This window comes from Lepidochelys olivacea (assembly GCF_965140295.1).
Source record: "Lepidochelys olivacea isolate rLepOli2 genome assembly, chromosome: 22".
Lineage (NCBI taxonomy): Eukaryota > Metazoa > Chordata > Testudines > Cheloniidae > Lepidochelys > Lepidochelys olivacea.
Genome location: NC_140432.1, coordinates 8,112,106 through 8,124,285, shown reverse-complemented (window position 1 = coordinate 8,124,285; position 12,180 = coordinate 8,112,106). Strand labels below are relative to the sequence as shown.

Below are 12,180 nucleotides of genomic sequence, written 5' to 3'. Positions count from 1 at the left end.
ATGCAAGCTGACAAGAATGTTCTTGGTGCTGTAAGTTAAAGAAGCTCTTTCCTGCTATATGATTCCTTCTGCAGTCAGAGAAACAGGACTTTGTACATTCTTTGTAAATAAACAAAACTGCATCAAAGAAATACCTGACTATTACCAATTCCTCCTCCTAACTGGAACAACCTACTAGACCTCAAATTTTTTGGCTAGTCACTTGGGTCAAAAGGAGGAACAGTATATTATAAATTATATTTTAGGCTACAGTGGTAAGATTATGCTAACCTGCTTGCATTTGCCGGATCCATTCTATTGCTTCCATTCCTCTGGAAGGATGAGATTCCCCAGAACACACCTGCTATTCTATTTTTACTCTGCACTTGGGACTCCCATTCTGTATTCATAAACATTGGTGCAAAACTGGTCGGACGACCCTCTCCCCACCCCACCCCGCCATCGGCAGGAAGGGACAAGCTTTTGAGCTTCACAGAGCTCTTCCTCAGGTCTGGAGAAAAACTCTCTGAATCTTGAAACCTTGTCCTTTCCACCAACAGAAGTTGGTCCAATACAAGGTATTATTTCACCTACTTTGTCTCTCTCATATCCTGAGACCAACATGGCTACAACAACACTGCAAACATATCTCTACTCTGCACTTACAGGGCAAACCCCACATACACGGCAGTACCAGATCTTTAGCTACAGTTGCCTGTCCCCAGAGATTTAAAAGTGGTAGGCAGCAGGGCTTCCTGTTTCAAATGTAGTTCATTGTAAGGCTCTTCTTAGAAACCAAGGTTTTAAATCGAAATGAACAAAAGGAAACATTTTGATTGACACAATTTGATTGTTCCCCCTGATTTTCAGTTTATAAACATTTTGCGAGATTTCAATGTTTTATCCCAATTTGGGACAGGAAATTTTTTCAAAATATCTTTAAAATTCTCCTGGGACGGGACCACCACTTCCCGCCCACCTCTGACTGGACTGGCTGGAGTGTATGCAGGGTGGTGGGGCACCTAGAGTTGCTGGCCCATGCAGTTCTATAGCCATCCCGGCCAGCACTTCATTCCTGTGACTTCTTGATCATTATCATCACGGGGCACAACTATTGCCCAGGCTCTCTCTTTTTCACTGGTGGGACTTAAATGTTGTGATATTCCGCAAGACAGTGGATTTACGGCTTTTGATCACTGTACCTGGGGGAAAGTCACGTATGACCAGAGCCTCAGTATTAAATCTTACCTGAAAGAGGCACCTCCAGCCGCAGCATGGCCCCTTGAGACATTGAGTGTAGACAGAGGGGAGAGCGCCTCCTACTGTATTGCCAACGCTGTCTCCGGCAGTGCAGCATCCACTACCAGTGCTGGATTCAGCCTACATCAGTGCCTGCAACACCGGGTCGGTCCTTGGAGGCCTCTAACCCCAGCCCTAACAATAGCTATGGAGATGCAAGTTGCAAAACTGCAAGGTTCCAATCCTGTCCCCATTTAAGGCCATGACAAAACTCCCCTTGATTCCAGCGGGAACCGGATCTGCCCCTAAGTGAAGGGATGGGTTTGTATGTACACAGGCATATGGGTAATGTACAGGAGATCACTTTTGTGAGCAAGGTTTCCCTGATATAGGAACATACCAGATGGGCAGACGCACGCCTTTCCTTACCTGGATCCGTTCATATGATCATATTCCCGCTTGACATTGACCCGGACCGGCTGATTGATCCACTCCTGCTGGGGAGGTAAAGGGTTGATTTTGTGTGGCTGGCCGTAGTCGGGGTTCCCTGAGGCCGTCATGTCCGGCTTGGGGAGGTGAGCGGCAGCACCGTACGTGGAATCGAAGAGGGACTGGTCGTCACTCACCACCGAAAGGGCCTCCTGAAGAGAAGAAACAAGAGCCCGGTGTCATGACTAAACCAGCAACTCCGATCACATTCTCCCTTTGAGTTGGCTGGCAGCTGCGAGTGCCCCACAGCTGCCAAGCCTTGCCTGAAAATGACATCTGCCAGCATCGCAGATTGAATCCAATTCTTTGGGGTCCATGAACCCTTATGCAAAACCAGTGGGTTCTTTTTCTGGTTACTCTGTGTCTGAGCAGGGCAGGAGCTGAGGTTAATTGGGTACAGTTAACTTAGGGAGCTGGGTACAGTACTCTCTTCACTGCCTGCTGCAAACTGTCCTTGAGAACCTTTTACCACCCCATTTTCAATCAGATCCCCAATTATCTGCCTGCCTGCCTCCAACTGCTCTCACTCCCGAAATAACCGAACAGCACATACAATATAGATCATCTTTAATGTGTCATTTGAAAGTCTGTATAAATTTTCATGTATCTTTTTAAAAAGTTTTGTGCAGTGTTTCTATTTTGAGGTCACTGGTGAAGGAGTAGCTTTCATTAAGAGTCAGAGTGGAGGTGATTGTGGTGTGATGAAACGTAAGTTAGTTCACATTCAAAGAGAATGATGTGTTTGTTATGTGGGAGAGATAGGACTCATGATGTACCTAGCTATTCGCTTCTAGAGCCACTTGAAAACCAGGAAATTATTTTCCTTTTTTTCCCTGCTGAAATTCAAAAATTTGACCAAAAGATTCTGACCATCAATTTCCTTGCATTTACGTGCCTTATAAATGGTGCCTGCCAAGCTAAGAGAGACTGTGGCAAATTCCTGCCTCACCCAAAGCACATCTGACAAAGTCTGCTTGCTCTTCATGTAGCTAAGTTAGCCGTGCATGTGCGAAGGCTGCTTGCTGGGCTGACAGCTGAATTGGGGACCTTCAGAGCTAAAAGCATAAGCTGCTATATAGCACAAGCTAAAAGCCAATGCTTTTCCAGCTGCAGATCTCAAAGCACTTAGCAAAGATGGATAAGCCTTTTTGGCCCTTAAGCACATGCTTTACTTTAAGCATGTGCTTTAAGTCCCCTTGAAATCAAGAAGTATTTGCCCTAATAGTTTTGCAAGTGGCTTCTACTGTCGCCATTATTACTATTTATTATTTGTGTTTCTGTAGCACCTAAGAGCCCCAGCCTGGGCAAGAAATCCATTAGGCCAGACACTGTACAAACACAGAACAAAGAGACAGTCCCTGGCCCAAGTGGCTTACCATCTAAGTATAAGACAAGAGACAACAGAGGGTTATATATATAAATGGGGGAGTGCAAGTAAACAATGAGATAATACCACCAGCATGATCAGCCATCGCTGACAGGGGTGCTGGAACAATTTGTATAGTGGGGGTGCTGAGAGTCATTGAACCAAATTGTAAACCCTATAGATGATGAAAACCACTTTAAACCAGGGGGTGTTGCAGCACCCCCAGCACCAACACCTATGATCACTGGGCAGCTTTCTCTGAGCTGAAATTAAAAGGAATCTGTGTAAAATTAAATACACACTTAATTTTCTAGCTGCCTTTACCAGGTAGGTTTGTATCTTCATACGGTGCCCCTTCGCTCATTGATTGTACTAATTTCAGAACACTTGGGGGATTGAAGATACCCCTCCAAAATACTTTCACAAGAACGAGTCAGATTTTTGTCAGAAATCTCCCCAGCAAGATTTGGGAATTCAGCCCTGGCCGATCCCAAACCCTGGTTTGTGTTAGGGATTCAAGCAGATGCATCTGTGGACGTTGTTAGTCCATTACGTATGCTGGAAATCCCCATTCCCGTCCCCTCGAGACCTTGCAAAGGCTTAATAAAACCAGTGACACTGCCAGTGTCTTTTTCTTAAAGCAAAGAGTAGGCCTTTTCATCGGCAGCGAGGATGTGGTTACTAGTCTAGTATCTGCTTTGCTGAAGCCAGGGTGTGTCAGACAGGGATTCTGAAATGACAAAGGCAGGAAGTAGCCTTCATTGGCCTCCTAGGCGCATCTCAACACAAAACTCTGGGGGTTTCCCTTTATAGCAGGAGGGCCGAGGTGAACCTTAAAGAGAACACCCAGTGCTCAGTTGCAGGCAAGAGTCGTGCGTGCCAAGGCCCAGGGTAAAGATGGTTGTAGCTGCTTAGCCCCATAATGTGAGCTGCTAAAGTCAAAGGGGATCTCGGTTGGCGGGATTCTGTGCCCTGTTACCAAATACACTTGGCAATGGAGCTGGTTGGAAAATGAATTATTTTCCCCTCTTGGACACAAATGGGGAAATTTTTTTTGGCAATTTTCAGCAGAAAATTTTGATTTTTCATCAAAACACCTGGTTCTTTTTTTGGCCAAACCCCCCAAAATGTTCAGTTTGGGAGGAGGGGTTCAGTTTTCTGGCAAAAAAAAATTGAAAATTCGAGGAAAGCAGACACTTGCCATGAAAATTTTCATTTGGTCGGAAACTCAATTTTCTGTTGAAAAAACCATTTTGATGGAAAATTTGTGCCCAGGCCTATTCATCAGGCTAAGGAAAGGTCCAGCTGAGCTCAGCTCGGGCATGGACTGATACGTTGGTTTGGATAGGACTAAATAATGGGGCAAGTCCACATTTCCTGCCATCGTAGATAATACCAGCTAAGGAGATTTATTTCCTAAGTGAGCACATTCTGTGAATGAAGAAATGACTCTCCTGTACAGGGAGCTGGTAATGAACCAGAGTTCATTACCACAGATATCCATAACGATGTTCTTGGATGCATACAGTAGCTTCCTCCAGATGTTAGACACTTTACTGATTAAATGCATGGAGCCTAAGGACCCTACTTTCCCCTCAGTTGCAAGGCTCAGAGGAGAACAAAGGTTTATGTGACAGCTGCCATTTTGGCTGCCAGACTGGGCACTGAACCAGGGACCTCCAAAGCAAAAATCACAAACTGCTAATGCAAGCCTCCCTTGATGCAGCTGTAAAACCCATCCTCTGTAGCTCAGACACAGCTGGGGACTTGTAACACAAGTTTTCTACTGGGTTACACATGCAAACACCAAACAAATATGGCTAGATGTGTAGGAGGAGAGCTAAGAGGCATGTCTCCCTCCTCCCCCCAGGCCTTGCTGTGGCATCTCCATGCATCTAAGACTCAGCATAAATACAGAGGGGTGACCAGTGCCAGGGGATCTTTAACTTCCATGGACAGACTACAGTCACTCATCTTTTAAAAGTCTCATCTGACAGACCCAATACCTGGAACTCAATTCCACTTCCTTGGAAGAATACAGCTGGCCCAGCTGGATCTAAGCCTATAGTCCAAGGTCAAGGAAGGCTGATGTTTAGCTCATTCCCTCTGGATCAGTCCCTAAATGACTTCCCTAGCTATAAACATGTGGCTACATTCAATTCCTAGGAGCCTAACCTGATTGAGAAGAGTCTGGCTTCAGCTCTGGTTAATGAAGAGATCCACAGCTCAGATGGACACCAGCAAGTAAATGCTGCATCCTATTGGAATCTAGAGTTACATGGAGTCTGGGGTAGCTGGGCAATTGGGAAACCCCTGCGGAGTGTTAAGGGTGCTAACACAACCTAACTAATCAAGCCGCAGCGGATTAGAATTCTGACCCAAGCTCCCGCCTCCTGAGCTTTGTCCTTGACTGGCCAGACTGAGTCCGAGACAGGGGTCTTGTGTTTATTACTTGGGCATATACATTACATTATAGTGCCTCTGAGAATACGCTGGCTTATGCTTTTCCAGTTTTTAAATCACATTCCCGGCATCATGCGGCCAGTTCCGTCTACAGCAGCTCAGAGTACATCACAGACACGTTCAGTTCCCTGCAAAAACCAGTCCCTGCCTTCTCAAGGCATCCCATGAGCCATACAGCTGCCTGCCCCAGAGGAAAGTCTATTGCTACTCCTTCTCCTGAAGTGGTCCTGTGTGGAGTTTGCAAAACACCATTGGATCCTGAAGAATGAATGGAGTTGCAGAAATGTCAGATGATTATTACCTTGTGTTCTTAGGAGGCAAAATCCACAGTCCTTTCTCAGACAAAACGTCTCGTGACTTTATATGAGAGTTTTGCTTGAGACTGAGTGAAAATATCAGGATTTGATCCTATTGTGACTTTGATCCTGTGGCTCCAACAGTTCATTATGGATGAAGGCCAAGGTTTTCAAAAACATAGGTGCTTCCATTTTGGGGGTCTACAGTGGAAGACACGCTGGGCTTGATTTTACAAATTGTGGCGCAGACAGAACTTCAGCTGCAGTGCGTGGAGCTGCTGGTATTCAGCATCTCTGAAAATCGTCTCCGGTTGGGCTTCCAAAATTTGGAATGGCCACTTTTGAAAATCTGGCCGCATGCCTATGTCTGGTTTATAGATTACAGAGAGAACAGGATGGCTCCAATGAGCAGCAATCTGTTTTAAGCCATCTCTTTCAAATACCCCCAAATTCACCCATACTATATTATCCACCTTGAATTTACCTCTCCTTGACAACCCACCTCTCCTTGACAAGAAATGTATGTTGGTGTCTTGGGTGGCTGATTCATACAGAGCATTGTTGTGAATAGTAACCATTCTTCAGCTGATGAAATGCAGCTGCTTCTGGGGTGAACCACAGCAGACATTGTGCACCCATGACACTAAGTAAGAGAGGAAGTAAAGGAGAGCTTCTCCCATTGAAAGGGAGACGTGTTTTGTTCGGTGGGCACCACCCATAGTTCTTTGTGCTACAAGAATTAGTATTATTCTTTCCCAGTGAATTGTGGGAGAACTTGTCTGTCCTTTGGGGTACATGGGGAGAACTGGGGGAAGGCATTGGAGGGCTATCAGCACTCAAATGATTTAGCCTGTGTCTTCACTGCAAAGTGGCCAGGTTCCAGCCTGAGTGAAAGCAGAAAGAGACACCTGAAGTCAGCCCCCAGCCAGGCCAGCTAGCCTGGTTTGAAGCAAACCAGATTCAGAGAGAGAGTTGTGTGTGTGTAGACAAGAGGGGGGCTAAAAGCAGGATGTGAGTTAAGTTCTTAGTGAAGACAGGCCCCAACTGGGCGCTCATCTGAAAGTTCTAAGATCGACCCATCCAACTACACATCCTTGTATTTGAGGCCCCCAAAGCAGTGATGGTGCCTGGCTCGCAATGAGCCATTTGCACTGAAAGAGCTCACCTTGAGACAGGCTCTTGGCAGAATCAGCTCAAACCTTAAGAGGTTCGGCTTGGACAAAACCCCCAAATTCTGAAGCTTTGTCTTCCAATGTGACCCAAAGCTCGATGGCAAGGAAATTTCACAAGATGGTCAGGGTTTCCTGGCTTTGGCTGAGCTCCAACTGCCATGAGAACCAGAGACTGTGATGTGAAAGTAATCAGTGGTCTCACCCCCTGTATATGTCTACAATGAGGGCTCTCTCTAGGCCTCAGTGATGCACCTGCACTGAATATTGACTCTGTGCTCTGTACAGTCACTTTTCTGACCATAACCACATTTAAAAGGCGTTGCGAATGATCAAAGGTTCATCCTCCTGCCACAAAGGCTGACTTCATCAGAGAGAAAAATGCTGAACACAAACCACCGTGCAATGCACAGAAAGATTTCTTTGCTCTCCAGAGCAGGGAAATTGCAATCAAATGTTTTGCTTTCTTTTCCTCTGCAGTATTAGGGATCACTCCTGAACTTCTTTGCAAAGGGCATATTACAGATCCATTCCCCTCCACCTGCCAGGGCCCAAATGTGGGATGCAAAGGAGCCAAAAATGAGGTGCCCACAGCAAATGACCTTGCACATGACTTGTAATTAACATAAAAAAATCTATTCCTTAAATATAAACAACAGTTTCTGGAATTGCAGTTCTATGAATCAGCATTTCTGCTGCCAATAACTTATGCGAGTGAAAGTGAAATAGCATCAGGCTTATGAGGGATGGAGACCAAGGTCAGTTTAAAATGCAGTAGAGATGAGCCCATAGTCAAACTTGAGTAAGTGGGGTCTAGTGGACAGGACACTGAGCTGGGAGTCAGGAAAGCTGGATACTATTCTCAACTCTGCCATTGACCTGCTGTGTGACCTTTGGCCACTCACTCCTCCTCTCCATGCTCTGTCTTCCTTCCCACTGTTTGTCTGTCTGGTCTATTCAGATGATGAGATCTTTGGGGCAGAGGCTGTCGCTCACAGTGTATGTATGTACCTAGCACAACGGGATCTCTTCAATACAAATCGCAATCTCTAGGATCTGGACACCTCTGAACATTGGCAGTGTCTCAGATCAAAGCTTAGTTTCAGATCCCAAATGCCCCAATCTTTATAATGCACCAAACCAAAACCCAAATACCTGAGCCTTAGTGGGGTCCAAAATCATACCAGCCTCCCCCTCCCCTGCCCCCAAAACTCCTTACCTATTTTTAAAACCAAACCTAAGGTTACAAAGTATTTCCTGCCCAGGTGGGCAGAAGCAGGAGGTTTGGATGATTCACTGAAGGGCTGGAAGCTTATTGGAACTGGGCTTTCTTGAGCTTTCTCAACACTACTCCACCTCTGAGTGTGCTATGCAGGGAACCCACATAAGCCCTCCTGGAAAATGGCAATCATGGGTGTTTCATTGGTACAACCACAGTCCTAACTTTTGCCTTCAGAGCCCCCTTCAAGGCATGCCTATTTAGCTGAGACTTTGCTTGACTGCAGTTAGAAGAAAGCAGCCATAGTGACGCAGGAATGAGAGCCCCAAGCTGGGAGTTGTTGGAGGTTTGATTCTCCGTTGCTTTGCACCGTGCGTGTAAAGTGGGTGTGAAGCCAGTCTGGCTTGGTAGCACTTTACACGAGGGCAGAATTAAGGCAATCCACAGCCCTAAGAACATCTTTTGATACATTTGAGTCCCTACCCCGCATGCCATAAGCTCTGTCCCTGCATTGTCTGGTCCCACGCCTCCTTGGGGACAGCAGCAGGTTTCAGAAGCGAGACAAATGGGGCAGTTCACACCTCTTGGAGCTATTGTTTCAGGCTCTCTGCAGACTCAGGCAGCTTGGTTAATGCTTCCAAGTTTTCCGTTGCATGCATGACAGCTAGGAACATTGTTTTTAAATGAAAGCTGACATTGTGCTATTATTACATAACTTCAGGAGCTCAGGCCCTACCCTATAGTATCTAGGCCACCATCTGGCCCCGTTTTACACTCACACTACACAAAGTGCAGGGTGATGGAGAATCAGGCACACAGGGTCTATTCTTGGCTCTACCATTGACTTGCTGCCCACTGTCTATTTACCAAATGCCTGACTGCGAGCCCCATACTTGCCCTGGGGAGAAGTTACTCACTAGAGCAGTCACAATGAAGCCTGGCACTTCTCCAGTGAGGAACTGCTCACTGGTAGAATGAGGAGTTTGCAATCTGGCTCAAGTGTCTCAGGCGCTCTGTGCATCAGTTTCTCCATCTACACATGGGGGCTAATAATGCTTTCTCCCCTTTGTACAACACTTTGGGATCTACAACTGAACGCTTCTATTTTTATGGACATTTCCCTTGGCTCGTTTGCTTTGGCTTTGTAGAGGGATCTGTTTAAGATGCTTATACAATATATAAGCAGTAACTGATTTCCTGGCCCACTGAGATTAGATTAGCTCAATCGTAATTTTAAATTAAACGGCATCCAAAATATAAGATATTTTTAAAATGCTCGGGAGGTAGGCAAATATTTTTTGGCCCAACTTTCAAAGGCGCAGGACACCTGAAGCTCCCACCTGCCACTGATTTCTTGTAGGTGAGACTTGTAGGTGTTGAGCCCCTCTGAAGATCAGGTCTATTATTCTCCACTATAGAGATGGAGAAAACCAGGCCCAGGGGGATTCAGTGACTTGCTCAAAGTCACATAGCCAGGCAATGACACAGCCAGGAATACAGCTCAGGAATTCCCAGCACCCAGGCTCATGCTCAAGCCACTAGATCACACTGCCTTTAGTTTTCGTTTCCATTATGAGAGGTACTCTTGAAATGACAGTACTTACCCTGCGATAATCCCAAAATAAGACTCATTTCTTTACAGCTCAAAGAAAAGTGAACCTGGTAACTTGTGTAAGGAGGAAAAGCAAAGAGGACAGAAGATTGATACAAAGTCCAGAGGATTCTTAACAACAAGAATATCCTGAAATTAGGGCTCACACTAGAGCTGGTAAGATAAAGGGGACATTTTTTCACAATCAGTTTTGGAAAAAAAAAAGTGTTCCTTTTTTAGATCGGGCAGTGTTTGAAATTCACCGTTTCATACCCCACCCTGCCCCAGCTCGAAGATGAGACACATTGGAAGGGAGGTCTGGATTCATCATAGCTCCACATCCACTAAGGCCCTTAATCAAACAAACCCTCATAGATGCACTTAGCTCCTCCCAGTTCAGAACACCTCTTATGCACATGTTTAATTTAAACACACGCTTAGGGGACTTAAGTTAGGCACATGCTTAAATACTATCCTGAATTCTCAAATTGGGGCTCCATACTGCACACTGATAACTTGGAAACTGGCCTCTTTTGCAACAGCTGTGCTAACTTCTAAGAGAACTTAAACTTCTGAGCTGTCGAGATATGCTATTAACCATTGAATAACCATTATCAGTTGCTACATAGAATCCATCTATCCCCACATAAACCTCATCTAGTGGGCTATATTGACAGCCATATGTCTGTGCTGTTACTATACTCCTGGGCTCTTTTAAATCCATGATCCAGGGTTGCTCTGGCGTAAAATTCATCCGCAAAATGTTGTGGGGATAAACACTGTATGCTGAATATTTGGGGTGAAACCCTAGCCCCACTGAAGACATTAGTAGTTTTGCCATCGACTGGAACAGGGCCAGGATTCACCCTTGAAGGCTAATCCAAATGGAACTGTCATGTGCTGACAGATTCACCTATGCTGCCAAATTATTGCAAGTTATTCTATCTACACACACATTTCATTTACATTACTTATATCACCACTGAATTGGCCCTCTGTCCCTGGGAACTCACGCACACACTACCCTAGACGTGTACATTCACCTTCCTTTTGGGTTATTTTTTCCTTACCCTTGTGAAATAATTGTATGATTTCCTTTAAGCATCTGTATTAGTCAACAGAGGCTCATGGATATGAATATGCGCACACACTTTGGTAAATATTATTTTAGCATTTTTATGGGCTGTTCTGCTGAAGACTCTTAAAGGATTGCCAGATGGTTTCCTAGAAAACCTAAAGGTCTCTCCTGAAGTAAGATGTTCCTCCACACAAACCTTGAAGTGACCTCTGCTTTGTCCTGAAACAACCCCTGTCTACCCGTATGCCCTCTTTAGAAGCAGAGCTTGCTTTCCATTCCAAAATTTGGATCAGCGGCCTGCAGCATGAACCAACGTTCAGCACAGAATAATCATCAATTCCCAGTCCTAAGACTTCTGTTTGTCCAGTGACTAGGAAAGGAAAACTTCATCTGGAGAAGCTAAGAAGTACCTCAAACTACCCCTCTCAATGCAAACTGAAACTTTGGCTCATATAAATTCAGTTAACTTTCAAGTTAATCATTTTATTCTTTTGTGGCAGCTTCCACATTTTTATCTGGACTGGAAGTATAAAGCATCTCTGGTGATATTTTCAGCCAGACTAGAAACTGAGGCTATCGATCGATCTATCATATTCCCTAGCATGCTCTCATTTTGTTTTCTGTGATACTTCCAGTCTGAATTGGTGTTTTTAGACGGTAGCAGAGGGAAAGGAAAGTTGTCGTGAGAGAGCACAGTGGCAGTGTGTGTGTGTGTGTGTGTGTCCCCTCTATAACATGCTGCATCAGAAAGGACAGGAGAGACCTGATTGTAGCAGACCAGCTTAGCAAAAGTTTAAAGGCACGATAGTTAAAAACCAAAATCATAGCCATTGGATAGCTCTGAACATCACAACTCTCACCTTGGTTGCTAAGAGCCAAAGTTTCAGAGATCTGACAAATACATCTGTTCTCAGAAGATTTCAAGCTTGGGGATTTTCAGACCCAAGAAGTTTGTGTAGCTCAGAGACGCATTAAAATGAGGGGGCTTCTCCAAACTGAAGCTCTGACCCATCACATCCATTCATCATTTCGCTGTGATACCATTGTCCCAGTTACATTCACAAACACTGTGATTGTATCCTGTTTTGTTCTCTGACACCGTTCCCATCACAATTGCAGGAAGCCCATCAGGAAATGTTCTCCGGGTGCTGTTATGTTTCCATCCACAAAAACCAAAATGTGCACGTTCAGCCCCAGATGACTTATTCCAGACTAAGGAAAAACAACGGCATGAAAGAATCAAAGTAAAGTCTCCGGGAGAGAGCACAGTGTGTGTCTCCTCCAGAAACAG

The 12,180-nt window shown here is 45.1% G+C and overlaps 1 protein-coding gene across 5 annotated transcripts in view; it reads right to left on the bottom strand.

The window, feature by feature from the left end:
* Positions 1-12,180, bottom strand: part of FLI1 (Fli-1 proto-oncogene, ETS transcription factor) — a 119,686-nt gene that overhangs the window by 55,700 nt on the left and 51,806 nt on the right. For all 5 annotated transcript variants that reach the window (XM_084612024.1, XM_084612026.1, XM_084612025.1 and 2 more), the window contains one exon: positions 1,648-1,859. In XM_084612024.1, coding sequence (XP_084468150.1) covers positions 1,648-1,859 — 212 coding nt within the window. The remainder of the gene's footprint in view (positions 1-1,647; positions 1,860-12,180) is intronic.